Here is a 27,856-nt window from a genome sequence, read left to right as displayed (position 1 = left end):
GGCCCCATAGTCCTGCCCCTCTGCCCCGCCCCCGTCTCTGCCCCTGTCTCTGGCCCCATAGCCCTGCCCCTGTGCCCCTCTGCTCTGCCCCCATCTCTGGCCCCATAGTTCTGCCCCGCCCCCATCTCTGGCCCCATAGCTCTGCCCTTATGCCCCTGTGCCCTGCCCCCTGTCTCTGGCCCCATGGCCCTGCCCCCTCTGACCCGTCCCCTGTCTCTGGCCCCATAGCCCTGCCCCTGTGCCCTGCCCCATCTCTGGCCCCAGGGCCCTGCCCCTATGTCCCACCCCTGTCTCTGGCCCCATGGCCCTGCCTCCTCTGCCCCACCCCCTGCCCCTTAGTGTTTGCCCCATGCTCTGTCCTGCCTGGCCCAGGCCCTTGCCCCCAAATCAATGGGTTATTGAAGGGATCCTCCCTCCTCTCTGAGTTAATGGAGGAGCTGGGTGGCAAGAGGCCTAGTGCTGGGTCGGAAGGGTGGGGGGCAAGGATGGCTCAAGCTGGGAGGGCGTCTCCATTCAGTGTGTTCCCTCCTCTCCTGCTCACCCTGCCCCACTCCTGGCTCTGCTGCTCTTACACCCTCGCTCTCTCCGGCAGCATCCGATCCCAGCTTCTCATCCTCATTCTGGGACTGGCCTGCGGCTGGGCAGAGCTCCTTAGCGGGGTGCTAAATAATCCCAATCGCAAGCTGGGGAGAGGGCTAAGGCCTGAGAGCCAGTGTACTGTACTGCAAGGAACAAACCATTCTCTGTTAGCCCCAAGCAGAGAGACTGGAGGATCTGAGGGGTCACCTCCATTTCTAACAGCAGTGATTCTTAGGCTTGGCCTTAAAGCCATTCGCCCCCTCCCGAGGTGAAGGATGAGCATGTTTAGTCCTTGGTACCGTGATGCAATTATCAGCGCTGGTTTCAGCAGGCTGCCAGCCCTCGCCAGATTGCAATGGATAATGTGTTGATGAAATAAGTTGCTGGCACTCACTCCTAGCTCAGTGATGGAGTGATACCCCACGGGCTGTCAGTCACTGCTCTGAGATACCCAGAGAGATGTGTAAGCTTCCATAGTAACCCCCTTCCCTGCTCTAGCCATGCCCGCTGACCCATGCCAAAGGGCACCACTGCTTCCAAGCTGGTTGCTTAGAAATGATGAATGCCTGTTAGAACTAGATCAAATCCAGAAGTCTACATTTGAGTTGGGGAGCTGAGCGCAGGCTGCAGCTTTAACTAAAGGAAACACAAAGAGACAGTTCTGTTGCAGCGCTGGCCTTCCCTATTTGAAGTGGTGCGAGGAGCCAATTTACGCGCTGTTTATCAAGACCATTAGTGACACGAAGACACTGTCTCCCAGACGTGAGAAATGAGCAGCTGACATTTGGAAGGCAGCGGCTGAGAGACACACGCTGGGTTCAATTTTAAATACTGTGCCTCAGGAAATTGCTCCTGTTACCACTAACGAGAGGAATGGGAATTCTGCTGGGCTGCGGGGCTGCTCGTTTACTCAAGCACATCAATACTTAACAACCTGATTTTGTTCACCCCACCTTATGGAACAGTAAATATGCAGACTCTGGGCTCTTTTCACTGGGGACAGCAATCTGGCTAATGGAGTTCCTAAGACCCACTCTTCCTATGTGCTTGTTACCTATTTGTATTCTGGCTTAGCTCAATGGATGCTGCTGGGCAGAAGTTTGGGCTGTTCTGGGGGATGGATGCTAACAATAGACAGCAAGGACCAACTGTAACCATGTATCCTTTATGCAGAGTTGGAGAAACTTCCCCTTACGGTCTTGCGCACACTATGGTTGCAAACCTATACACACAGCTGTTGCTGGGGCCAGTTTGGCTCCCCCAGTCTTCCTACCCAGGGGGTCCTGGGACTCTTGTGTTCCCCATTGTTACCAGTTTATAAAACTATCCTTGACAACACTGCTAGGGTTAGGTTATAGCCCGGTTCTTAGGAAAAAGTCATTGCTACTTAAAACCATGGTACGTTGCTATATGAAACAGCGTTTAGTTCTGTTGGTGAAATCAATGGCCAGTAGGAGCCTACATACTTTTGAGGATCTGGGCCTGACTTCTTATTCATGACAGACAGAACTGTTGATGGATGGTACAAATGATTTTCTTACATCCTTAAGAGAAGATGACAAATACTAACAGGAAGGGAATATATCAGTACATGGGTTCCTGGTCCAGATGCCAGATATTCCATTGAGAATACAAACTGTCGGGGTGTCTTCCAACCTTTTGAGCTCCATCCACTTCTAGTACATACTCTGGGGCTAGTTTTATCTATGGTTGGGGGAAGGACAAACCAGTAGAATTTCTGCTCTTACTGTCCCCAGGGTGATAGACAAAAGTGCTCAAGATTTATATATATATAGTTGCTTTAAAAATGCGGACAAAGTTTGGGCAGGAATGTTTTATTATTTTCTGTTTGTTTGCTCACCAGATTCAACCTGCTTCAGTGAGGAAAGCAGCCCTCCCTTTCGCACACTGAGCTGAAAAGTGGTAACTGACTGCTCAGACGTTGTATTTTAATAGTTGGAAACCGGTCTAGCACTTAGCAACCCAGTCATGATTTTTAGGTTAGACGCTTGTTTTTCCACCAAACGAAAATGTTGGGCTTTAAGTTAAAGGCCAGCACGATTGCTCCGCTTCATGGCTATGAGAAGATGCACAGAGGCCTTGAAAAATGGCTTGGTGATCCAGCTTGCTTGCTCTTATTTTTCCCTAGAATGACTCTATGCTGAGGGCCAAGACTTTGTGCAGGAGCTCTCTCTAACGCGAGAGCGACACTGGCACCAGGACAAGGAGATGGCTGACGGCACATATGCTGCTGGCACGTTACAAATGAAAGGAGCAGCAGAGCATGCACTGCAACACAAACGAAAGGCACATGGGGGCAGAAGGAGAGTTGTCTCAGTCATGTGAACGGGGATATGTCATTTCACAAACGATGGAGGTGGGATCTGGAATCTTGCCTGAAGTTCCCACCCCGTAACAGCTGAGGCTACTCAGAGGCGTGACAGTTAAAAATACCCTTCCTTCCCTCGCCCTCCCCTCTTTTTCTGCCTCAGTGCCCAAAGTGCTAGTGATGAGCAGGTATTGAAAGACTAATAATTAATTAAAAAGACAGAAGAAGCTAGAGAAGACACAGGAAGGTGCAGGCTTGGCTAGGGCAATGATAAGCAAAGACACCATCATGAAATGGATTTTGGCTGACCACAGATGGCAGTGTCCAATTCCCTTTACAAACACAAGAAGAGACGCGCGCGCACACACACACACACACACACACACACCCCGTCATGAGAGACTTAACCCCACTGGAAATCGAAAGAAAAAAATATTAACAGCAATAAAAAAATCATTCACGACCAGTCGCGAGGCCCGAGCTTTGGTCATTCCCAATGGAGTCCTTTGTGAAAATGCCCTACAGATCCGCTCAGCCTAGGGGTCCTTTCATACTTTTGGGCTCGTACATAGGCTGCTCAAGGGGCATCATGCTGAAGCAATCGGAAGGGTTACAATGCCCGGTCTTTCCAGGCTGCCCTGTAGCTCCTGGTGGTCCAGGAACGCCTGGGATGCCTTGCTGTCCCATAGGCCCAGGCGGACCCAGCTTGCCGTATCCTGGTGGCCCTTGGGGACCTGAAGAGGAGAAACAAGAAAGGGAAGAGAGGAGCTGAGAAGGCAGTTTGTGCAAAGCCAAACCCAGATGCTTGACTGGCTGGTTCTTGCACACGTGCTCAGAGTCTAACTGATCGCTATATGCGAGGTCAGGAAGGAATTTTCTCCAGGTCAGCCTGGCAGTGAGCTTTGGGTTTCCGCCCCCTCCTCTGCAGCGTGTGGGTGTGGGTCACTGGCCAGGATTATCTGGGTCTATCTCACTTGCTCATTTCCCTGCCATTGTGGCGGCCTCGGGCACTGGGGCACCTCGGTCCCTCCCGTTCTCTGCCTGTGGCACATAACAGCTACGTCTCCCGTGGGCGGTGACGCATTGGTCTCATTTCAGTTGTTGGGTTCAGTGCTGGTGGCCTGTGAGATCCGGGTCAGACTAGAGGATCTGGTGATCCCATCTGGCCTTAAACTCTCTGACTCCGTTAAAGCTGACCCACTGCAGTTCAGATGGTTTGGATGTAAAGGCTTTGGTCTGAGACCCTCAGTCTGTCTCCCATTGTTGGGAGAAGCTGAATCAGAAGGAGATTTCCCCGTGAAGCACCGGGCGTCTATCGCCATCTGTGTCCCTGCAGCAGGAAGGGCTAACAAGTTGGCCTTAAAAATGCTGAACCAATTGGGTCCCTGTTGTGACGCGTGCAGGGGTCTTACCGGGCGCCCCCGGCGGGCCGCTTTCTCCCACAAGGCCAATGCCTTTCTCTCCCTTTTCTCCTTTGGTGCCGGGCTCACCTGGAATGCAAGAGCGCAGTAAGAAACCCCACCCGCAGAGCGTAATGCACGTGAGCGACAGAGAGGGGGAAAGGACGATTCCATGGGGCTGAGCAAGAAAGCGAGCGCGTACAAGGCCACCCGTGGAAAGAGAAGGCGTGAACCACATGCATGGGCTGGAGTTCCCTTAACCTGCTTTGCAATCCCGCAGCGGTGAATTCCAGCTGCTGCCACCACGCCATTAAAAATCTCCCGACTCTGGAGGCCATTTCTGAAACTCCGCAGAAACGTCAGGGAAGAGGAGATGCAAATAAAGGGCTTCCAGATGAACGACCTACCTCTCATGCCCGGCACACCTTGCCGCCCTTCTCTCCCGATCTGTCCCGGTAACCCAGGGGAGCCAGGAGGCCCTGGCCGCCCTGGCGCTCCATCTTTACCAGGGTGACCTGGTCGTCCTGGGGAGGCAGCCATCTCCACCGGGAACTGCATCCTGGAGGCATAGTACGCCATCCTCTCTGCAGAGAGAGACACAGGGAGTCAATGACTGGGCCAGCCAGGGGTTATTAACCCCAAACTCTTGCTATCAGGTGTGTAGGAAGCCCACAATGGTGGGGGCTTATCTGAAGACCCTGCGGGGTCTAGAAGTGCACAGGAAACGCCAGCTCAGGAAGTAACAACTGGCTCAAAGAACACGGCACGTTGCTGGAAGGAAGCAGGAGCCTGGGCCAAACACCATGCGCTTATTCAAAGGGCTCTGAGATGTAATGCGCACACAGATCCTCAGCACCTATCTCGGCACACCCTACACTAGGTAGTGGGACGTTGGGAAGGATGAAGGGCAGCCCTAACCCTTCCGGGATTTGGACACGTGGATCCAGAGACTGGGGTAGCTCTTTCAGCCTGGATGCGCCAAGCACTAAGCCGTCACTTGCAGCTCAGTCCAGCCCTCCAGCCTCCCGTTCCCACCGCACCGCTTACCGTCAAACATTTTGTTCAGCTCTTGCCGGATGAGCCGCTTGATTTCGTCGTAATTCACCATGTCTCCCTAGAGAGAGGGGACGGAAAAACCACAAAGCAAAACTCAACCCGGGAAAAGGCAGCAGGACGACATGCCTCACCTGTGGCCACACAGTGAGTCAGTAGCAGAGCTAGGAATAGAACCCAGGAGTCCTGATGCTCAGAGCCAGCTTGTGAACCCTTGTTCAGGCTGCTTCGTTCTGCGAGAACCCCCCCCGCCCCCCAGCAGCAGGCACTCACCCCTTCTCCCCCCTTACCATTGTGCCTGGGAGTCCTGGCGTCCCCGGGCTGCCAGCAGGTCCTGGGGAGCCCGGGTGGCCTCTCTCTCCCGGAGAGCCACGTGGTCCCACGGGGCCCATGGAGCCACTTTTCCCTGGTCCTCCAGGCATGCCAGCTCTCCCTTTCTCTCCAGGGTGCCCTCTCTCCCCTGCAGGGCCGGCTTCACCCTGGAATACACAAGAAGAAGCCAGATACAGTCAGAGGCAGAAATCTCTCCAGTTCCTCGTCACCTTTCCCCAGCCGGACAAGAGACGGGCATCTCTCTACAGTACGGCAGCTCTCAGGGCAACCTGAGCACGGGCTGGCCCCTCCAGGGATCCCAGGTAGCAGGACTGCAGCTGGGGAAACAATCACCTCGGCAGCCCCCTCTGCTCAGCAACAGAGCCCCAGCGTAGCAGCTGTCCAGAGCATTCTGCTCAGCGGCATGGAGCAAAGCCGACCTGCTCTTACCTTCTGGCCAGCTGGTCCTAACAGTCCAGGCTTCCCCGGTGGGCCCTAGAAGGAGGCAGAAGGGAGCAGTGGTCACGGGAAGTTCTGCTCTGAAACGGTTTCTAGACCTTGGTGGCAGGGTCTAAGCCTGTGTGAAGGCGGTATACCGGAGAGCCGCAGTGGCTGGGGAGGGCTCTCTCTCTCTCTCGGGCTCTGAGGATCAGGAAGCTTAAAGCTAAACCAAGAGGTTTCCGAATGGTTGCAGCCGCTCTGGCCCAGCCGTTCGGGTCGGGAGCTTTGCTGCCTCTTGGGCAGCTGGATGCCACGTCTGAGTCCGAGTTGTTAGGGCCAGAAGTGACCATGATGATCCTCTAGTCTGACCTCCTGCGTTACACAGGCCACAGATCCCACCCAGTCACCTCAGCGTCAAGCCCGTATCTTGTGGTTGAGCCTTCAGCTCTCTCCTCCTTTCATGCCAAAGCGCCTCCTTTATGACACTGGCTGAGGCCCTGTCTGAATCCCTGCCTCGTTAGACCAACCCTGCCTGGGGGCAGGAAGCAGGAATGTGGAAGCAGGGAGTTTAGCCCCTGCCAACACCTTGTGGGATATGAACACGTGCTTGTTGGTACACTGCCTTTTATCCTCCAGGCACTGGCCTCTATTCTGGCGATTCTGCCAGAGCTCACGGAGTAAGACAGGCATGCTAAGGCCCCGCTTACCCATGTCACTGGTACACCCTTTCTAAGGTACCGCCACACACGGTGACACTAGGGAACTGTCACTTCCTCCACTCTGACGGCAAACCAGGAAGTCCCACCTTCCAGGAAGCCTGAGATGGGATGCTGCCCCTGGTGGCAAGGAGTGGGCAGTGCAGGAATCTTTGTGGGGTGGGGAGCCACTTCCTGCTAGGGGTGCAGCTCTAGATCGCAAAAGCAGCTCGAGACGTCAGGATGGTGCAGTCCGGGGTCGAGGGAAAACCAGGCCTGAGCATTGCCCCCTAGGCTGTAGTTATTTATCCTCAGCTGGGCATCTATGGCGCACTCAGCACTGCTGGGCGAGACATCGCTGACGCCCAGGGGAGTTTTGCCTGAGTAAGGGCTGTGGGTCTAGGCTCAGCAGTGGCACTGACGGCAAACACGATCCTATTGCAATAACGGGCCGGGAGAAGTAGGGGGCAGAGAGTGCAGCGTGGACCTGTCGCACTCACTGCCGTGGGACAGAGAGCATGCGAGGGGGGGAGCCATCATGGCCAGGATCACAATACCTCTTTCCCAGCTGCTCCGTCCGCACCCATCTCGCCCTGGGAAATCAAAGATGGAAACATGAAACATTCCAGAGCCCTCCTTTCTCCACCCCATGCTCCCAAGGAAAGGGACCTGGAGCCCAAACCCGCCTGGGATGCTGTGGCTGAGAACGCATCTCGGGCTCAGACCCCGTCAGCACCCTCCGAGGGTTCGCACCATGCATCGGGAGTAAAGAATTCCCAGCACCCAACGGGGAGGTCACCAGGGCAGCCCCTGCAGAGGCAGTGCCCGGCGTGCGCCAAGCACCCAGCTGTGCACGTGCTGTCGTACGGATGGATATTGCCGAATCCACACCGCACCGAGCAAAGGATGGATGGGCTACGCCTGGCAGAGCCCAGACCGGCATGCCATAATTGGCAAACCTGGCACCATAGAGAGGAACTTGGCAACCTCAGAGCCCGCCGGCGTGCTTTGTTCTCCGTCCCTCCCACAGTGCAGTTTCAAGGGGCTCAGTGTTTGATGTCTAAGCCTCTCCCCCACCCCCACCGACATTGTGCGCTCCAGGCTCTGGCATCGCCCTAGTCCGTGTCACGTCTTCATCGACATGCAGCACTCACGGGTGGTCCAGGGTGGCCTGGGGGCCCAGATTGCCCGGGCATCCCTGCGAGACCTCTTTCCCCTGGAGATCCCCTCTCGCCCTTCAATCCCTGGAGAATGGGGGAAAAGAAGAAAGCGCTGGTTTCAGACGTTATTTCAAAAGTGAGAACGAAGCCATCAATAGGTGCCCAGGTGTGGACCCGGGCACTCGAACATGCAGTCGTGATAAGAACGGGCAAGGTACGGGAACTCGACTGCTGAGCCGGTTCTCAAATGTGGATGCCCTCATTGGAAACCGGGCCCTACATCACCTCGCCTGGCCCCTGATCCAACTGAGGCTGGAGAACTGGATCCTGAATCAGATCCCAGCCGACCTCCCGAGTCCCATCGGCCACATTCGCTCCTGAGCATGGTCCTGGCACGGCACGGCTTCGTGTGCCACCAGCCCGCCAAAGTGGCTTGGCAAAGGCAGTTCAGCTGGTGCTGCAAGGCTGGACATGCACCGCCTCTGCCTGGGGGATGGTGGCATCTGGGAACATTTCTTATGATGCTGGCAGAGCAAAGCTGGTAACAAGGCTGGGGTGAGACCCCCAGGGTGAGGTCCACTCGCCCTGTCTGACCCACGCTGAAACCCACTCTGGGAAGAACGAGGCTGCAAGAGACTAAACATGCTCCTACGGATCTGTGCCAATGGGGAGGCCCCTGGGGCAGGGACAGCACTTACCATTCCTGTGATTCCGGCTGGGCCCGGCTGGCCTGGGCTTCCTGGGGGACCCTACGAGTGAGAAGAAATTAGGACATTTTAACAGAGTAACAATTAACCTGGGAGCAGGAGCCGAAGCCAGCCCTAGGAAAAGGCCGATCGGCTCCTGCCCGCCCAGGGAGCCAGGGGCAGTGCTGACAAGGCAGGGCACCGTGCAGACCGTGCAGGGTCCACTACACCCCTCAGCTCGCTTCTTTAAACTGGAGGAACCAATGGGTGATTGAACAGCAGCGCCGTGGCCAGAACAGCCAGAGCACCTCCCACCAGACACTGTCCTGCCGAGCAGCCTTGCCCGCTTGCACAGGCCTAGTCATTTTATTTAGGGGCAAGTAAAATAGCATCATCCCTTACAGCGCCTCCTGCTGGGAGAGGCTGGGACTGCAGTAGCTGAGCGTTCCCCCAACCAACCAACCAACCAACCAACCAACTCACCCCCTTGAAGTGCTTGCTGCTGGGACTGGCATTGGTGAGAGTTCCCCTAGAGCCAGTGCCCCCTGCATCACCCCCTACAGCGCCTCCTGCTGGGCGAGGCTGGGGCTGGCGTGAGCTCACACAGCCCTGTTTTCCCCCATCGGTGCCGGATTAAACCAGTGCAATTGGGATGTTGTCACTTCTTCTCAACCAGAGCAAAAATTCAACTTACTAAATGGCCCGGAGGCCCCTGTCTGCCTTGGGGTCCCATCGGACCAGGTTCCCCCTGCAAAAGACAGAGCGATTATATACAGTCGCAGCCCGTACAGTACACATCCCTCCTTACCCAGCTGACCTGTACGCAAGAGCATGAGAACCGCCGGTGGGAACCGGGCCCCTTCCCCGAGAATCTGGGCGTGTGTTTGCATACGCTGTACTTCAGCGTCCCAGGCCAGATCCTCAGCGGCTGTAACCCGCGGTAGCTCCATTGACTTCACCAGAGCAGCGGCACTCATTTGCCCCATGGAGAGCCTGGCCCTATGGCAACAGGGCTGCTGAAGTTCTCCTGTGAGTCGCTCAGGGTGTGTCTACACTGCAGTTAAACACCCGCGGCTGGCTCGTGTCAGCTAGCTCGGGCTATGGGGCTGCTGAATTGGGCTAGGGCTGGAGCTTGAGCTCTGGGACCCCGCGAGGGGGAAGGGGCTTGGGACGAGCGGTCGGGGAGCAGAAGCACAATCGTGGCCGGCCCTCACATCCACTGTCGCTGGTGGTGGGTCACTGCCGGGAGCCGCACACGGCTCCCTGAGCATTAAACACCCCGTCCTTCCGCGCTGCACTGACTCACCTCTGCCCCTGTCCGGCCCGTGCTTCCAGGGGGGCCAGGTTTGCCACAGTCACCCTGGAAAGAAGAACACACAGCATGGAGCATCATGCATGCACCGCGTGTAGACGGAGAGCGAGGGAGCGGGGAGTCTGGGCTGCATGGGGTTTGTCACACCGGATCCGGTCACTGGGCCAGCCAAGCTGGCATCTTGCCTCTCACCATGCAAAGGAACGCGACAGCCTCCCATTACACATACCAGCCACATGGGCAATGCCATGATCAATGACCACCACATCCTCTTAGCTTGCATCGCTGCCAGCTTCAATGGATCTACACCAGCTTATTCCAGCTGGGGACATGGCCCCATTGGGATCATAAAATTATCCAGCCCTTTAAAAACAGGCAGCCCCAGAGGTACCCAGCCTCTGCCGCCATCTGACCGAGCAATCCCACGTCGGCACCCAGCGATGAAAAGGTCCCACCCTGGGCGGGAATGGCCTGGCTTGACCAGAAGAGGAAGCCACTGCCACGCCTGTATGTCACAAGTCCATCACTGCCCAGCCCCGGCACCGCTACAAGCCAGGCTGGTTCATCTCCGTCCCTGGAAGCCGCCAGGCTGCCGTTAGGTTGGCTCGGTCCCTTTGGAGGGGGCTTGCAGCGGATGAATGCTGAGTGCTGGTGGACGCTGTGGCCTGCTCTCTCCACCACTCGGGGTGGGTGTGAGATTCCTGGGGTGCACGAGCTCTGAATGACGGTGTCGGGGAATGATGGGGTGCTGAATACGCCGAGGGGCCCTGGGGGTGAGGCCATGACAGCCGACCAGAGCAGGAAGTTTCAAACAGCAAAAACACTCCACGACCCTCCCAGAGCTCCTCAAGTCCCCCCAGACCCTAACCAGGCAAATAAAGCCCTTTGCTCTACCCAGGGTGACATTCACCCCATGCGGCGGGCCCAGCACGAGGCGATGTGCCACTCCAGTGCCACATCCCCCCTAAGGGGGAAAGCTGGCCCTACTGAACTCAGTGAGAGTTGGCAACTGGCTCCAGTGGGGCTAGAATTCCCCCCTAAGGGTTTACGCAGGGCCTGGGCCTGGTGACTGTCACTTCCAGCGAGCCCCCGCCCTCAGCGATCTCAAAGGGGAGGTTTCACAAAGCAGCTGCGGCCAGGTGCCTGCTGCGGATTCCCTGAGGCTGTAACAATAGCAGCAAACCAGCTCACCTTCTGGCCTGGGAGACCCGGGTGGCCGGGTTTCCCCTTGAAGCCCTGGTGGGGAAAAGAAGAGAAGAATTACTCTCTAGCATCAGGTGAGCAGGGCCTTCCCGGCAGGTTCTGTGCAGTCCCCCTGCCTCCCTCCCTCGGGCACGGAGACACCCACCCACGCCAGCCGCCAAGGAGCTCTCCATGCCATAACAAACCCACTGGGAGCCCCCGGAGCGGGCCAAGGGCAGGCAGCTCTCAAGCTCCTGACGAATTACCTCTGGCCTCCGGTGGAGATGGGGCCGCTTTTGCCAGCTCTGGAGTCCAGCGCTTCTCCTTCCTCTTCAACAATCATCTATCTCCCCTCCCTCTGAAATTCAAGGCAACCCCCACTTACAAGGCAGTGGGAGTGCTGTCTCCCAGGGAGAGGGCCAGAGCTGCATTTTGGGGGGAACTCAAGGGAAAGCCCAGCTACCGGGTTAAGCTCTCGTCGTCTGAATCTTTGTCAGGACTCTAGCAGTCAGCAGCGCGGGAGGTGGTGGTGGGGAAGGGGCATGGGGGGTGAGAGTCTGGCAAGGAAAGACCCGAACACCTCCCAACTGGGGACGCCTGGTGCCATGCACCAGGAAGCTATTCAGGAATCCAGCCATGACTTACCGGAATCCCCATCATCCCTGGCGGCCCTGCAGGACCCGGGTCGCCCTAAGGAAAGAGGCAACAGACAAAGAATTAGGGTCGCTGTGGCAGGAAGTTTCAGGTGTGTTTGACGTCCCGCCTGGGAGAGGAACCCCAGGAGTGGGACCCAGCTCCCTGCTTTCTGAGGAGGGGGAGAATAGCCGCTACCTCTGCTCCCCCTCCGAGCTGGCCCACAGCTTGGGATGAAGGTCAAGCTCACCCCGTTTGGGCTTCTGGTACGAGCCTCGGCCCAGGCTCAGCAGAAGGTCGGCGAATCCTTCACGCCAGCCGGGGCCCAGTTCTGAGCAGAACTGTGAGAAAATAGGTACAAAGCCCCATCCCGTTTTCTTACCCGCATCCCTGGCTTCCCGTCCTTCCCATCCAGTCCTTCTAAGCCGGCTGGGCCCTGGGAAAGCAAGACCGAGAACAAGGGAACTCATGAGAGGCCTATTCATTCACACCACCTGGCTGATCTCAGGCGTGGGACACTACTACTAAGACAATGCTGCTATATGGGAACACGTCAGCTCCCCGAGGGGCTGGGAACTGGTGCTCAGTATGGCAGCTGTATCCCTCCCTCGCCATCTGGATTGTAACCCTGGGACATCCAAGCAATGACCTTTCAGCTGTAACCGTCCCATGACCACCCAGGACTTCAGTCACTAGCTGTTCCACCCACCACGACCACATGGGCAGGGATGGAACTCACGACCGTCTGAGCCCTAACCGGATTTCCACCACAGGAGCCAACGGAGAACCTCCAGGAGCTGCAGTTGCGTTAGTGCTTATATCCAGATGCAAGAGGGCAGCACAGCCACATCTGGGGTAGGCTGGACATCCCAGCCAGCAACGAGCAGCAGCACGTGGGCCTGCTAATCGGTGCATTACACACAGCAAGTGTGGAAACAGGATGGCCAGTAAACAGGAAGAGGGACCATTGGGTGGACAGCGGTGATCCAATATCTATTCCACCCCCACCCAGGCACTTATCTCCCTGGTTCCAACCAAGGCGAATCCATTTTCAGATTTGCAGATTTTAAGGCTAGAAGAGACTATTACGCCCATCTCATCGGATCGCCTGCATAGCACAAGGCAGAGGATTTCACCCAACGGTCCTGCATCGAACCCAGTAACTTCTGCCTGGGCGAGCACGCATCCCTGTGTTTGAAATACAGGCCCCGAGGCTCCCGTTCCTTACTCAGAACCAGCACCAAGATTCGGGTCCCACGCTTTTGGCTTCAACGGAAAGCTGCTGGCGCCTCTCCCAATCTGTGGCCCAGGACAATGCAGCCGCCCATGGGATGAAATAAAACGTGTCGAAGAGACTTTCCCCGATGATCATTCGGAACGAGACATTCAAGCAGCCATGCGGCGTCGCCTGTGTGTGCCGTGACATAGCGTCGGTGGTGCTGCGTCGCGGCGTCAGGGCAGGATCCCTCTGGCCCGAGGCACAAATGCGGAGAGGCGAGAAGCCCTCGGCTTGGGCCCAGGGATGGCATCGTAGCTCAGTGGGGTCAGTCCTGGGTTCTCATCTCTCATGGAGCGGGGGGAGGAGGAGCAAATCCCATCTGCTGGTACCCACCGACCTGCCGGGACTTTGTTCTGTACTGAGCTCCTTGTCCACACGCACACCCAGCTGCTGTCCGGTGTCCCTCACAGCTCCTGCCACCATGATCCTGGGGCCTCCTTTCCCGTGCAGTCCGTGTCCCCACCCCCTGAGCCCTTCCCCCAACCTAGAGACCCCCCCACTCCTTCCATGCAGTCAGGAATTGAGCTGGGAAAAAGAAACACTCACCTGTATTCCAGGAGGCCCTGGGGGCCCCATTGGCCCTGGCATCCCCGTAGGGCCGCGCATCCCTTCACTGCCCTGCAAAAGTCATATGGGGAGCAATGAACCCGCTGCCCTCTGCCATGCTAACGCACCGGTACAGAGAGCCATGGGAGAGGATGCCCATAGTCTCCGCCGGGCTACTCCAGAGACTTCCCTTCGCTCTCAGCTTCTCCATACCTTCCTGGCCCCCTGTGATCCAAGGGGTGAAGGAGGCTGAGTGGCAAATCTCCCGGGAGCGGCACTAGCCGGCTGGGCGAGGCCCGTTCCCACGAGGAGGAACACTTCCCTCTTGCTAAGGTGCAGGTGCTAGGTGTGCCTGGAGTGTGCCAGCAGGGCACCAGGTGTGCCCCAGCTTTGCACGCTCCATGCATTGCTAAAAAGCTGCCGTTTCTCCTTCCTCCCCTCCCTGGGCCCTATAGGGGAAGGAGCAGTGCTGCTGGGCAGGCAGGCCCTGAACCCCAGGTAGCTGGGACCTGTCGGCACTCACGGGATACTCAGTCATCACCCAGGCCCCAGGGGATGTTTCCATGACGGATCCACCACTGGAAATCAGCCGGAAAGGGGGTAGATTGTGTATGGAGAGCAGAGCTAACATTTGCAGGGGGCCCCGTGCGGCCAAGCACTGCTTCTGGTCAGCACCGCAGGGAGGAGTTGCCAGGCGGCCCTTTGGCAAGAGTCCGTGGCCCAGATCACACAGTGCAGGGCCCCCGTCTCCTCCCAGCACATGCCCGGCTGCCGCGCAGTGCTTGGCCCAGGCTCCGTTTGCCCCAAACACCGTCCGTCCCCATTCCGAGCCCCCCGGCCCTGGAGGGGTTTGCAGTTCCCAAGAGCTTCTCGCCGAGCTGTCCCTGAGGCTGTGCCAAAATCACAATCCCATGACCTCAGCCACCTGGATCCAAACTGTGTATCCGAAACCAAGCGGCTCACTGGCCTAGTCCCCCCTCCATCCTGGGCTCCTTGAGAGCCTCCCTTCCTCCCAGTGGCCAGCAGGTGTCAACAGAGCCCTGAGAATGACAAAGGGGCTCTCTCCCCCCAGCCTAGGCTGCGGGGAGGGGGTGGGCGCTTGCGAGAGCTCCTTGGGAAGCTGCTTGTGCCTCTTTGGAAGTGGGGGGCTCATTAAAGGGACCTAGAAACAGGCCCCCGGTGAGTGCCCAGCGCTGGCCCTGGATCCGATCCACTCGGTACAGGCCCTGCAGGACCAGCCCAGCCGTGGGAGCGCAGCCTGTTTGGCCCTGAGCGGAGGCCGGAGCCCCGAACCCCGCCAGCAGCAGGCACCTCTCTCCAGGCCTGCGATGCTCAGAGGCCTCCACAGGCAAGGATCCCCTGCACTCACCAGGCAAAGAGAAGCCCCTCTCTCTCGGGACTTCCAGCACCACAGCCTGCCCGCCCTGCAGCACTCACCTTCTCGGCTGCGGGGCCTGGCGGCCCAGTCGGTCCGGCTTTCCCTGGGAAACCAGGAGGGCCCTAAAACGACAAGAGTTTTGCAATCTTTGAAGGGCTAATCAAGTCGCCCTGCATCGGGGTCTGTAATGAAATGAGCCAGGCGGGACGCTGACTCGGAAAGAGCCTCCAGCCCCAGCTGGCTGTTACAGTCACAGCTCCCAGCGCCCCAGTGTGGGGGCCACAGGGGGCTATTTTAGGAACATCAGTCCGGCCCAGACAAGGCAGATCGCACCATTTCTGCAAGTGCAGCCTACTGATGCCAGCCACAAGCACGCTCCCCGGGCGCGGTCTCTGGCGGCCGCGCTGAGCCCGGCTAGCCCTGGGCGTGGTCTGTGCTCACTCTGCTTGGCAGCTGTCACTGAACACGCTGGTAGCTCGCGTAGTTCTGCTCCTGGTGTGGACGGGGCTAGTGATGATTGAAATTTAAGCCAGAAGAAAACTCCTTTGGCCCAAGAGCCTCTGTCCCTGGGCTTCTGCCCTGCCTTCCCCCGCAAAACCCCCCGGCCTGTCCTCAGCTCTGATAACAAGGCTCCATCCCATAACAAATGTACAGACAAAGCTCCCCGCCCCAGCTCGATTCCTGGCTGCAAATGCCTGCACTCGGTCAATCCCCCGATAATCACACAAAGGTGGTTTGGTGCCTTTATTGTCTCAGAAAACATGCCCAGGAAATAATCCCCATTGATCCCCTCACTCGCTCACTCTGCCTCTGCAAAGCCAGCACTGCTCAGCCATCGATTTCCAACCCTGACGAATTGCATATCGCTCCCCCATAATGCTCCATTCCGGCTCTCTGAGCTCGTCATGGTCTACATGAGCGCCTCTGCCCAGGTGGGTGGCAAGTGCACCCCTGTTAAGGGAACACCATGACCTCTCCTCTCCTCCGTCTCCTCTGCCAGGCTAAACGCAGATGAGCTGAGTCCCTCAGTGCTTGAAACTTCCCTCAGGATGTACTTACGGCTGGCCCTGGGAAGCCTGGTTGCCCCTGAAATCCCTGTGAATACAGTAAAAGATCAGTCATTGGTTTACAGCGCACCCTTGCTCAAGGGGCTAGCCAAAGTCAGCCCCCCTAGCAGAGGCAGCTCTTTAGGTAGACTGGGTGAGAGCCTCCCGAGTAGGGGGGTTGGTTCCCAGTGGGATCTGGGGTCCACAGGGCAGCGTTTGCAGCATCCGTCTAACTTCACAGCAGAGCCCGCGGCACCGTGCATGCTGTTGGACAGGCAGGGTGGGCAGCCAAGCTGCTGCGTTGCAGCCTTCCCCCAAAGCAGAGATCTGCTAGTGCAGGGAGCCCTGGGGGCAAGGCTCCGTGCAGCAGCAGGATCGCAAAGTCCCTGGTGGCTTAGCAAGGCTGCAGGCCTAGGAACCTAGCCACCATTTGGACACCTTGGGGTCATCTCATGGGGTTCCTCTGCTTGCTTCGGGGCACGGCTTCTTCAGCCACAGCCAGGTCACAGGGCTGAGGAGGGGGGGGGGAAATGGGGAGCCCCGGTCTATTCCAAGGGGCAGTGCCCACAAAGCAGGGGCAGCTGTGCCACCATCTCCCTCCCAGAAGCTTTGGAGCGTACAGTGCCAATGATTCCTCCCTGCAGGGAGGAGAAGGGGCAGAGGAAGCAGGAAGGTCTCACCTGATCTCCTTTCTCCCCAGAGTTGCCCTGAGTTCCGCGCTCTCCTCTCGGACCCTGGTGCAGAGACAGAACAAAGTAGAAGGGCTGTAATTTCTGTGCCGCTGGTGCTCCCGAGACACACAGGAGAGCCGGGGCCAGCCCAACCAGACATCCAGCGCCTCTTCCTTCGCAACGCGCCCGAGCACCCTCTTCTCTCCCTGCCTGTCAGCCAAGTGCCGATCCAGAGGCACCAGTGGGGGCAGGACGGGGGCCTTTAAAGCAGTTTCAACAGACAGATCTTAGCTGTGAACTTACCGCTGGCCCCGTAGGACCTGGGACGCCATCGGAACCAGGGGGGCCCTGGGGAGACACCAAGGGAACAGGAATCAGCTGGGTTGCCCGGGGAGGGAGGGATACTTACCGCATCACGGGCGAGCCTGCCGGCAGCAGCCCTGGCTTTAGCGGAGGGTCCGGGGGGCGGCTCAGCTCAGCTCTGGCCCCTTCGGCGGGTCTCAGTGACCCTGCATCCCGTGAGCTCCTGCAGGTGCAGCCATGAGGCTGCCTGGTGAGACGTGGCGTCGGCGCCATTAACCTGGATTGTTTCTCTCGGGGTAGCACCCAGATGCCCCAGTGCTCCCACCCCCTGCCGCTGCCTTGCTTCCCCCAGGGAAAGCCGGGGACACATCCCGGGAGGTATTTGCTGGAGGTGAGCGATGAACGTACGTAGTGCAAGCCTGTGGCTCGACAGGGCCACATCGCCCATTGTGTCTTGGGCTGCAGGCTGCCCACCCACCCCAATCCAAGAGGCTGCGTCTGCCCAGTCTCCCTGCTGCATGTTCTCAGATGTAGCCTTATGGTGATGGGGTTAGATGCCCCATAGAAGCAAATACAACCCAGCAGCACCCCCAAGCCCAGCCACCAGGCTCCTCTCCTAGCTTGGGGGATGGATTCCCTTCACCCCCATCGAATGGCGAGCGGCAAATGGCCCACAGGCATCGAGCTGGCACAGGGTCAGGTCCGTGGCACTCACCGATTCCCCTTTCTCTCCGGGGGGTCCCAAATAGCCTCGTTCTCCTTTGATGCCCTGGGTAAGAAGGCGGGGGAATGAGATGAGCTTTGCACAGCAGCTGCAGGGGCAGCGGGTGGGGGCTGGTAACCGGTGGGGAGGTAGCTGACGGTGGGAGAGGGGAACCATCTTGGTGGTGGCTAACGTGTGGGCCTGTGGGACCTTCCTCTGCTAATCTGCACCTCACACTTTCTTGGCAGGGGTGTGGCAAGTTCTAGTGACCCCCAGGGCCCGTGACCCCCAGGCTCACCCTCCAGATCAGCACAGCAGAGTCCCTCCCCTCTGCACTGCTTGATCGTACCCTCCTTCCCAACACGGCAGCCCGGCTTGCCCTGGCAGGCCGCGCTCGGCTGTCTCACCACTCCGCCAGGGGTCTCCACTCCCAGCGGCATGTACTGCCCAGGCCCCCCCGCTCTCAGCACTGTTGGGCCTATGAATTTACCCTGTTGATGAGCTCAGCTGGAGGAAGCCAGTGAAAGTGCATCAAATGTCACAATCCCCGATAACAACAAATGCTGATAGGAAAAAGGTGCAACAGCGAGACAGACTGAACTGGTCCGAACAAAGAGAGCTCAAGGGCTGTGTTAGAATCATGCCTGGTAAACAAGACGAGTGTGGGGCCGGAAATCAATGGACTATAATTGGTGTCAAAAGTGAGGTCTAACTGGTGGACAAAATAACAAGGGGATGGACTATTCCAGCCCCCCCTTCTGGGTCCTTAAAGAGAGACTTTGGGAAGAAAAATTGGATCCGGGAGCAAGCATCACCATCACAGCTGCCCCCCTCAACCATCTCCTGGGGGACCCTAGACCTTTTTCACTCCAATCCTGAGAGATGTCCTGACCAGACCGGGCAGAGAGGGACCCAGACGGGGGGGTGAGACTTTGGGCTTATCTACAGTGGAAACTTGCATCAGCAAAGTTGTGCCAATGCAGTGTTTCTGAAGATGCTCCCAGCTGACGAGAGATGCCCTCCCACCGACATAGCTCTGTCTGCACCAGTGATCGGGTCGGGAGAACTATGTTGCTCGGGGGGTTCGGATTATTCACACCCTGAGCGACCAAAGTCATTCTGTAGCGTAGACCTGTGCTAAGTCCCCCACCACCCAGGTGTCCTTTGCCTTCCCCACCTAAATCCCGCCTTCTCTTTCCTATCCCTCTCCTCTTGCCTTCTGTCTAATCAGTGTCTGGCTTAGCTGGCCAAGACTGTACATTTTGCAACACTGCTGTAAGCCTGCAACCAGGAAGAGGCAGCTCAAAGCAATGCCCTAGACAGCCCGATGCTGGGACACGCTCGCCAGGGCTCAGCGTGGCGGATAGACCGTGTCACGTGCCTGTGATTTCCAGCAGGGAGGTTGCAAGCGAGAGTCAACACCGGCGCCGTAAGCTGGATTTTCTATCGGTGCTTTTCTCTCTCCCTTCTTGTGTGTGTTCTGTTTTGTCGTCTAGGAAACGGGCTCCGGCTTTAATAGCAGCAGCAAGGCCAAGCGCTCCAGCTTCTCTTCCCCCCAGAGCAGAGTTCATAGCTCTGATGCTATCTGAGAGACAGGAGGGGGGGTTCTTCTAAACACTCGCTCCAGCTAAAGGGAACAAGTAACTCGCCTTCCTCCTTTGCTGTATCCTTAAGGCAAGGTGCTGGCAGGCTGAGGGCTCTGTGTACCAACCCCCGAGCCGTGTTTAACCCCATGTCCCAAATATGCCATCGAAATACACCAGTACTCACGTGCAGCCCGGGGGGGCCCATTGCACCAGGGTATCCGGGTTGACCGGGAGGGCCCTGAAGAGAACAACATTGGGGATCAGACATGGCAGGCTCAAGGTTTAAGCACCTGTGCTGATGGCTTCTCCCAGCTGCTGGGCTCCTGCACCCCGTGCTACGCACCGGCGCCTCTTTCTGCTGGGCCAGCCTGGGGTGCACGGATGTAAACCACCCGCTAATGGGTTGGTCTGGCAAGTAAATGTGCCCGGCCCCTGCTGCCACCAAGCCGGGGACAGCCAGCCAAGGCAGGTCCCTCTGGGGCAGAGCTGGGATCATTGGCCAGCCTGGCAGCAGTATGCCCAGAACCTGCGGCTGCAGGACCTCAGCTTCCAGCTCTGTCCATGTCGCAGCCCCTCTGAACCGAGGTGTCGTCTCCCCCTCATACAGTGACCGGGGGGCTTCTCCAGCAGGAAACCGGCATCCTGCTAGCCCCTCTCCCCCATGGGGCAGTAAAACCCACTGGCGCTCGGGGAGTCAGCAGCCAGGTCTTTCACTCACCAGTTCCCCTTTCGCGCCGGTGAGCCCAGGTGATCCGCGCTCGCCCTGGAGACCCTTTGGAGAGAAAACATGAGGTTCTGCCGGGGCATTTCCACCCTGAGCCCCAGTGGCACGACCAGCTGCACGCAGCATGGCAGGGCCGAAGAGGGTGGGATGGCGCCAGACACGAACACAGCTCCCACTCCCGGAGCCGGGCGCTTCAGTTCACACTCCCTCCATTGCCACTGGAGGCTCTAAGGGCTATCGGCACTGTGAAAACTTGTCCTGCCACCTAGCCGCAGGGCTGGCTTTTCCAGAGCCGGCCCCTCCTCCAGGGAGCCGGGGAATATTGCCACCCCGCTAGCTAACTCCGGCACTTCATAGGCCGAGGGGCCGCGCCTGCATTTGTCTGACGGCACAAAGGCCAGAGGAGCCTAGAGAAAGCCGGGTTGAAGATGAGCCCCGCCCTGCACCTCAGCAGGCATCTCGTCCGGGGGGCTCAATGGGTCGGATCCCCAGCTGGGGGGGGGATCAGCCCAGCTCCGTCGCCTTCAGTAGAACCCTGTCGATTTGCAGCAACTGGGGACCTGGCCCTAGGGACGTCCGCGCACATGGCTGGGTAGACACACCCTGGCTGGGAGACAGGGGCTTACCTGGCCCGTCTCCAAAGGAACAGAGGCAACCATCTTGGATGCTGCAATTCCTGAACCTCTCCCTCCCCCTGCCCCCTCACTCCAAACGCTCCTCCCAGACATGACCTCCCAGCACAGGCCGGCGCCGACTGGCCGACACGTTGGAAGGCAGATCCTCGGCAGCCCTGCTTTCTGAAGCGGGTTCTTTGGACCATGATGGACGGGTGCTGCATATCCCTTCGGTAGGCGGGGACATGGGGCTAGCAGGGGGCACTAAGCTGGGCAGGGAAAGTCTTACCCCACAGATGGCTCATCGCTGCGTATAGCCCATGAGCAGAAGCTACAGCTGCCCGCTCCCTGGGACCTCGTTCCCACCCAAGGGCTCCCAGTCGCCTTTCCCCTCCCGCCGCGTCCCCAAGTGAAGCACACAAGCGTGCCCACAGGACGGGACGCGCCACCCCCAGCGCGCGGGAAACAGACGAGAAACGCACATGAGTTCTCACTGGGTGTTCCAAGGCATGACTGACAGGTGAAGCTACAGAGTGGGAGGGGCTAAGGAGGCCCCGCCCCTGGTCCCTACAGTTTCCAAGTGAACCTGGGCGGGGATCGGCATAGCAACAAGGAGCGACTAGGATGGGGGTTAGTTTCGGTTACATGGCACCTACGTGGTGGAAAGTGATGCTGTTTCATAGGACACACCGGTGAGGACGTGAACACTGCGTAGCAATCACACAGACAGACCGTGGGGTTACTGTGACATTAGTGGAAGATGCCAGATATGAGATTAGGACATGAATGACGGGGGGGATGAGTCCTGTGAGAAAAACCACAATTCAGGCGCCATCTCCCAGGCCTGGCAACTGAGACTCAGCAGGGGTTTGGGGAGTGGATTGGGGCTTTGCTGAGAGAGATCCTGCACGCTCAGCTGGGCGCTGAGGCGGGAGGAAGAGGAGACGAGAGAGAGAGAATGAAGAGAAAGGGGGGAAAAAGTGGAATCGATTCACTTTTTTTCTCGACTGAGTCTGATTTTAGCACAATGGGGCCCTGGACCAGACCATCTAGTGTGTGGCAGCAGGCTCCAGCCAGCCACATTCACACCCTGGCTTGCTGCGCACCAGCCCTGGGTCGGAGCAGCTCCGCTGGAGTGACAGGTTTTCATGTGGATTGCAGAAGCAGCTCCAAGCCCCAGCAGAGATCAAAGGCCCCATTGTGCCAGGTGCTGCACAGACACACAGCGAGAGACAGTCCCAGCCCCAAGGAGCTCACGATCGAAGCAGCCAAAGGGGAGGAGAAAGGAAGAATCGCGCCCATTTTACAGATGGGGAACTGAGGCCCAGAGAGATTCCAAGGTCACCCAGGGGGTCTGGGGCAGAGCCAGGAAATGAACGCAGGGCTCCCAAGTTCCAAGCCAGTTGCCTTAGTCACAAGGCCAGATTTACACTGGCTGAGAAGCTGCCCCCACTGAGTTCAATGGAGTTACTCCTGATTTACTCCCATGTAAATGGGAGGAGAATCAGGCCCACTGAGAGGGAGATGAGTGGCAAGGAAAGGAGAGATGAGGACAGGAGGGATGCAGAGGGGACAGGGCAGGAGATTAACCAGAGTGAGGCTCTTCCTCCTGGGGCCTGGAGAAGTCTCTAGCTCGGGGAACCGGTGTGCGTGGGGCCTGGCTGGGTGATCAGGCGCAGAGCCCGGAGGAGAGGAATGGAGGGGGACAAAGCCAAACAAGCGTCAGCGACAAAGGACCGCACAGAGCACGTGCAGTGCTGGATTCTTACAGGCAATCCGGGTGCGCCAGGCGTTCCAGGAAAACCTGGAGGGCCCTAAGGGAAGAAACAGTGAGATCACACCTTGGAAATCACATTCAGGAGGCTGACGGGGCTGGGCCTGGGGCTGGTGGGGACGGGACCCTCGGCAGGGAAGCCAAGGGGCTGGGTTTTCCGACACCGGCTTGTTTCAGACTCTTGTTCCAAGCGGGAGCTCTCCTCTTCTGGTCTCCGGAACAGCTCTGCAGACTCACCCATCCTTCACCATCAATGGCACCTTCGCCCCCATCTAGAGAAGGCAGCTCTGTCCAGAAGCGCTTACCCCCCTCCACCCCTCACCGTGGCCTTAGGGCTGGCCTGGGATTCGCCGCTGGGTTGGCAGAATGCATGGCCACTCTGCCGCGCTCAGCCATTCCCAGCCCAGGCTCTCGGGGGGAAATCAAGGCTTGCTGAAGTCAGTGGGGTCAGGATTTCAGCCTGGGATTTTCGGAGGGGCCGTAGAGCAGTAGCGAGTCCCCATCGTACAGTGATCTGTTATCCCAGGGCTCACCACCCCAACGCAGGCGATGGCAACTCCGGGGGAGCGACAGATAATTCGTCTCTGGAGAGTGCTCACAGCCCGTTCAGCACACAGCTGTCCCATACAGAGCAGGACGGGGCCAGGAAGGGGCAGCACCCCGCCCTACATACAAAGAGCAGGAGAACCCCAAGTCTACAGAGTATGCTCTCTACAAGGGTTACTTACAGTCGGTCCAGGAGGCCCTGGAGATCCTCTCATTCCTGGTGGGCCCTGCAAAGAGACCGTCCCAGAGTTAGATGCTTGAGACAGGAGCCGTAAAGCAGAGCATCATGCCTGGCCATTGCAATGGGTGTGTGAGGTCAAGCCGTAGCCCAATGAGGAGCATGTATTACAGCTCCCCTCTGTGCCTGAGCCACAGAGATTGTGAGTCTGCTACAGCCGCCAGCTCACGCTTGTAGGTCGGGAGCTTCCCCAGTTCAATTCCCGTCGGGTGGAGACCCCAGCAACGGCCGTCACGCAAGGCGGGAAATACAGAACAGAGCAAAGAGGGAGATTGAACGGAGCCGGTTCCCACTGATCCAGAGCAGCAGAGTTCACCTCCGGGACCTGGAGGTCAGTGGGCTGAGGTTTTCAGGCCATGCTGCAAGACTTGCCCTGTGCCCCAGGCTCTCCCTGGGGGGATGTGGTGATGCTGGTGGGGGAGGGTATCTCAGGGCCATGCCGTGGGGACGGAAATCTCAATCAATCGCTAGAAATGTCACCCATGAACCGCAGCTCTCAGAGGGCCAAAGCCGGGGAGTCGGAAACCCGCTGTCCGGTGGAGCTGGCCCAAATGCTGGACGTACCTGTTCCCCCCTCTCTCCAGGTAAGCCCGGCATCCCCGGAAGCCCAGGCCCTCCAACACAGTCACCGTCGCTTTCCGCTTGGTCACCCTGGGGGGGGGGAAGACGAGACCCATTTCAGGAGATGCTTCTGATCAATCCCCCCTTGAAACTCAGCAAGCCGCCCAGCTGAACCAGGCCAACGTGTTCCTGGCCGACATATGCCAAGAGTGGAGGTTGGCCCCTGGAAAACCCTGTCTGCCCCAGCGGGCTGTAAAACTGCCCCAGAGCCCCGCCATGCTCGGGGAACCGCTGTCCGAGGACCGTGGCTGCCCTTCATGTGCTCTGGGCAGGCGAGTCCCCCATGCTGCGCCCCCGCCAGTCCCAACGCCCTGGCGTTAGACAGCCAAGGCATGGATTCATCTGGCGGGGTTCTCGGGTCACCGGGGAGCAGAGCAGAGTCTCCTCCCCAGGCCCCCTCACCCGTCCCATGAGCAGCTCCGAGTTCGCGGGGCTCTACTCACCCGGGGCTCCTCCGCTCTCGGGAACTGAGCGAAGCACTGAAAGAGGAAGAGACGCAGAGAGTTTATTCCTGCTGAGGTTTGCTCCACGTTCCCGCCTCACCTGGGGAAGAGGCGCTGTGGGGCTGGCAGTGTCCCCGGTGGAGGCATGGAGAAAAGGGATCAGCATCTTCCGATCACCTAGAAGGGGACCCCTGCCCAACCTTGGAGGATTGGGCCCATACAGCACAGACCCAGTTCCCACAATGCAGGGTAACCCCCACCCCCACCCCCAACACCCCCACTCCTTCAGAGACTTTGTGCCCCCACCGATCTAGTGGCAAGTGAGCCAAGAGTCGGCATCAGCGAGCACCGTTTGGCTTTCGTGCCCATGTTGCACTGATGGCACAATGGGCAATACCAGGGAGAACGGGGTGTGCAAGGGGCATGAACCAGGAGCTGCACAAGGCCGGGAGTAGGCGAGGGGGGACTGGGTGCAAGTGGGGACTAGGCACCCAGGCATGTCCCTGCATTGGGCCGGTGTTTATCTGTGCAAGGGGGAGCTTAAGAACATACGTGCCGCTGTGGACAGGAGACGCGTGTGCACACGTGTGCGTGGGGCCGTGCCGCTGGGCGTGCGGAGCTGTGCGTCCACGGGGCGGGGCCATTGTGCCAGTGGATGTGAGAGTGCTCGGGGGTGTAATGCACTCCGGGACATGGCTGCCATGGAGGCGTGGAGCTTCCCCTGAGTTTGAGTCCCCCCGGACGGTGGCTAATTGCCAAGTACCCGCCGCAGGAGGTGGTGGTTGGGTACTCACCCGTGCGCAGTTGTCTATGCCGGGGGCACCGGGCATGCCCTGTTCGCCCTTCTCCCCTTTGACTCCGCTGGGCGTGTGGGAGCCAGTCTGCACCTGGGCACAATCCCCGCAGATGTTCTAGCGAGAGAGGGGGAGAGCAGGGATTGCACGAGGTGGGATCTGCCCAGCTGGGACACGCTGGCTCAGTGCATTGTCATTGTTTGCACCACGAAGGGGCCGACAGGGCCCAGCCGGAGATCGGGTCCCCACGCTGCCAGGCGCTGCACAGGCAGAGCGATACAACAGCCCCACCCCATGCATTTTATGAAGATGGGATTGTGTCTCCCTCTAGTGGCCAGCCCATGTGACTACAACAGCCTCCTACTGAGCGGATGCAGTCTCTGGATCAGAGCAGGCTCCCTCGGGCTCTGACAGGGCCCAGCGCCAGATGTTACAGGAGGGTAACCTGCTGCCTAGCCCCTGTGAGCCAGAGGTTGGCTCAGGCCCGGAGGTGCCCCCTGCAGCTACAGCTGCCTCTGCTCCTTGGCGCGCTTACCTTGAGCACCTCGATGTTCCTCTCGGCTACGACAGAGAGCGGCCCCTGCAAAGACACACACAGAAAGAGAGGGCAACCCCCTGGAAAACGGTCCTTATTGCCGGAGGCTCATCTTGCTCAGGGCGACCGCCAAAGCAGTGAAAAGCATGATGGGTAACAGGCTGTACGTTAACATGTGCTTTGCCTGGGAGGACTTAGGCGCTTGGGAAATAATGGAAGAGCGCTAAGCACACACCTGGGGCAGACGGAGACACGGACACATCAGCTCCTATACCTACCACATCTCCTGCTGGCCCAGGCAGTCCTGGCAAACCATTGTGTCCTGGGATGCCCTAAAGCCAAGGAGAGAGCTTGAATATTCAAATCCTTCTGCACAGCCTTCTCCTGACACCCTGCTGCCTTCTCCCACGCTCGCATTCTCTCTCTTCTTTCCCCTCCACCTAGCACTGCTCTTGTAAGGTTCTGGGGCCCAAACCTGGTTCTGCCTTAAAGGTGCTCTGATCTGATACCACTAACACTCAGCTCTTTGCATCTGTAGATCTCAAAGAGCTTTACCACGGAAGGGTGGAGTCATTCGCCTTGTTTTTACAGATGGGGAAACTGAGGCACAGAAAAGAGAAAGTGATGTGGCTCAGCAGCAGGGCTGGGAATAGAACCCAGGTCTCCTAAGTCCCCGCCCAGGGCTCTAGACTCACTGCGGAGGGGGGAGTTTTTCAGGAACTAACCATTCTGGGGCAAAAGGGTTTTATTATTATTACAGACAGTTCTAAAGTGCCCATCACTGAAGCCTCAGGGCCCCGCTGAGGCAAAACCCTCACTGACTGTAGTGGGATTGGTGCCTGAGTAGGGACTGAAAGCTGCGGCACTGGGGTCGGTTTTTAAATGTACCATTTCACGGTCAAGAAATAATACTCTTTTTTGGTGGGACCTACAGAATAGTTTGGTGCTTCCCCCACCCCTGCTGGCTAGGCCGCAGATCTGCACTAAGATGCTGTTCCCTGAGCTGGACTCATGCCGATAGCACCGACACAGACGTTTAGGCAAGACAACGGTGCTACATGTACGGCTGGGGATCCCTCGTCGATCGCAGCGCCAGTCCAAGGGACAGGGAATAGTCTCTAACGCTGAAGATGGCCAGGTCTCCCTTAGGCTGGGAGGCTGCGAAATACCAGTCGCCGGACGGTTACAGGGACTCAGCTCTCCTCTGAGTTGGGTGGAGGTTATCTTGGGCCTCTCTGGGTTGCCTCAGCCGGGCAGGCCAGCGATCGGCCCAGCACACGGGCATTACTTTTAACCACTGACAATGAAACGTCCTGTAAAGGCGCGGCGAGCAGCTCTAGCTGGAGAGCGCTCGGCCAGATTGGCTAACAAGCCTCGGTGTGGGCAGGGGGCCGTTAGTGTTCCCTGGCGCCCGCCAAGGCAGGGGTCCCGGAGAAAGACGAGGGGGTTAGGAATAGCCCAAAGGGGCTGGCGGGAGGGTTACGGGACGCCCTGCTGGCTGCTCATGCCCTGATCAGAGCAGCTGGGCTCCCCAAGAGTCTGGGGGTGACTGGAGATCACGCACACACAGCCAGGCCTGCTCCCGCCGCAGGCAACTCAAGCTTCACCATCGGCCCCCAAGGGAGCAGGATCGGGGCCTCAACTTGCTCCCAGCCGTGTCCTGCAATAGAGAGCCCACCCCACTCCCTTCTCCCTCACTCACCTGTCTCCCCGGAGCTCCTGGGGGGCCTGGCGGTCCTGGGACACCTGGGGGACCCTGCAACATCCCAAAACAAACAGAGAGAGGGGCCATTAGGACAGTGCTGGGTGAGTGGCTGGGAGTGGGCGCAGGCGGACCCAGGCTGCCGCGCGGACAGAGAGGAAAGCGCACACACCTGCGGGCCAGGCTGAGGCTGCCAGGACGTCCCGATCCACAGTCCTGGGGCTCCCTGCGAGTCCAAGAGAAGGGGAGAGCGTTTAGCAAAGGCGAAGCAGAGCCCAGGGCACAGGTGTCACAGCTCCACCTGCCCAGCCACCGAGGCAGGAAAGCAGCTGGGCGGCGGGGAAGGGCAGCGCAGGATGTGGGGGCAGGTGGCCTGCCCTAGACCATCACCCAGCTGGAGAAGGAGGCCAGGAATAGGCAGACTCAGGGCTTACCGGCATCCCTGAGTAGTTGGGGTCCACGCGGGGGCCAGGCTGGCAGGTGCATTCGCCAGGATCCCCCTGAAAACACAAGAACAATCAGCACTGGGAGCCCCCTGGCTGGGGGCCAGCGGGGGGCAGGGCGGTCAGAG

General features: G+C 58.5%; 1 protein-coding gene across 5 annotated transcripts in view; it reads right to left on the bottom strand.

The window, feature by feature from the left end:
- Nucleotides 1-2,398: 2,398 nt before the first annotated feature.
- The window catches only part of COL16A1 (collagen type XVI alpha 1 chain), an 86,993-nt gene continuing 61,535 nt past the window's right edge, over nt 2,399-27,856 (bottom strand). Inside the window, exons 41-72 of one of the 5 annotated variants that reach the window (XM_024199262.3) lie at nt 27,720-27,785; nt 27,458-27,511; nt 27,286-27,339; nt 25,862-25,915; nt 25,584-25,628; nt 25,049-25,165; nt 24,255-24,290; nt 23,755-23,841; nt 23,135-23,179; nt 22,402-22,446; nt 20,013-20,066; nt 19,479-19,532; nt 17,721-17,774; nt 17,006-17,050; nt 16,712-16,765; nt 16,045-16,080; nt 15,045-15,107; nt 13,608-13,679; nt 12,165-12,218; nt 11,795-11,839; nt 11,159-11,203; nt 9,962-10,015; nt 9,350-9,403; nt 8,668-8,718; nt 7,964-8,053; nt 7,367-7,402; nt 6,124-6,168; nt 5,652-5,840; nt 5,356-5,422; nt 4,716-4,892; nt 4,321-4,398; nt 2,399-3,642 (exon numbers count right to left, since the gene is read on the bottom strand). In XM_024199262.3, coding sequence (XP_024055030.2) covers nt 3,440-3,642; nt 4,321-4,398; nt 4,716-4,892; nt 5,356-5,422; nt 5,652-5,840; nt 6,124-6,168; nt 7,367-7,402; nt 7,964-8,053; nt 8,668-8,718; nt 9,350-9,403; nt 9,962-10,015; nt 11,159-11,203; nt 11,795-11,839; nt 12,165-12,218; nt 13,608-13,679; nt 15,045-15,107; nt 16,045-16,080; nt 16,712-16,765; nt 17,006-17,050; nt 17,721-17,774; nt 19,479-19,532; nt 20,013-20,066; nt 22,402-22,446; nt 23,135-23,179; nt 23,755-23,841; nt 24,255-24,290; nt 25,049-25,165; nt 25,584-25,628; nt 25,862-25,915; nt 27,286-27,339; nt 27,458-27,511; nt 27,720-27,785 — 2,223 coding nt within the window. In that variant the 3' untranslated portion in view covers nt 2,399-3,439. The remainder of the gene's footprint in view (nt 3,643-4,320; nt 4,399-4,715; nt 4,893-5,355; nt 5,423-5,651; nt 5,841-6,123; nt 6,169-7,366; nt 7,403-7,963; nt 8,054-8,667; nt 8,719-9,349; nt 9,404-9,961; nt 10,016-11,158; nt 11,204-11,794; nt 11,840-12,164; nt 12,219-13,607; nt 13,680-15,044; nt 15,108-16,044; nt 16,081-16,711; nt 16,766-17,005; nt 17,051-17,720; nt 17,775-19,478; nt 19,533-20,012; nt 20,067-22,401; nt 22,447-23,134; nt 23,180-23,754; nt 23,842-24,254; nt 24,291-25,048; nt 25,166-25,583; nt 25,629-25,861; nt 25,916-27,285; nt 27,340-27,457; nt 27,512-27,719; nt 27,786-27,856) is intronic. The other 4 variants (XM_024199266.2, XM_024199263.2, XM_024199265.3 and 1 more) reach the window with 4 other exon arrangements.

This window comes from Terrapene carolina, unplaced genomic scaffold, assembly GCF_002925995.2.
Source record: "Terrapene carolina triunguis isolate 2854851 unplaced genomic scaffold, T_m_triunguis-2.0 Scaffold236, whole genome shotgun sequence".
Lineage (NCBI taxonomy): Eukaryota > Metazoa > Chordata > Testudines > Emydidae > Terrapene > Terrapene triunguis.
This window is presented reverse-complemented; position numbering and strand designations above follow the sequence as displayed.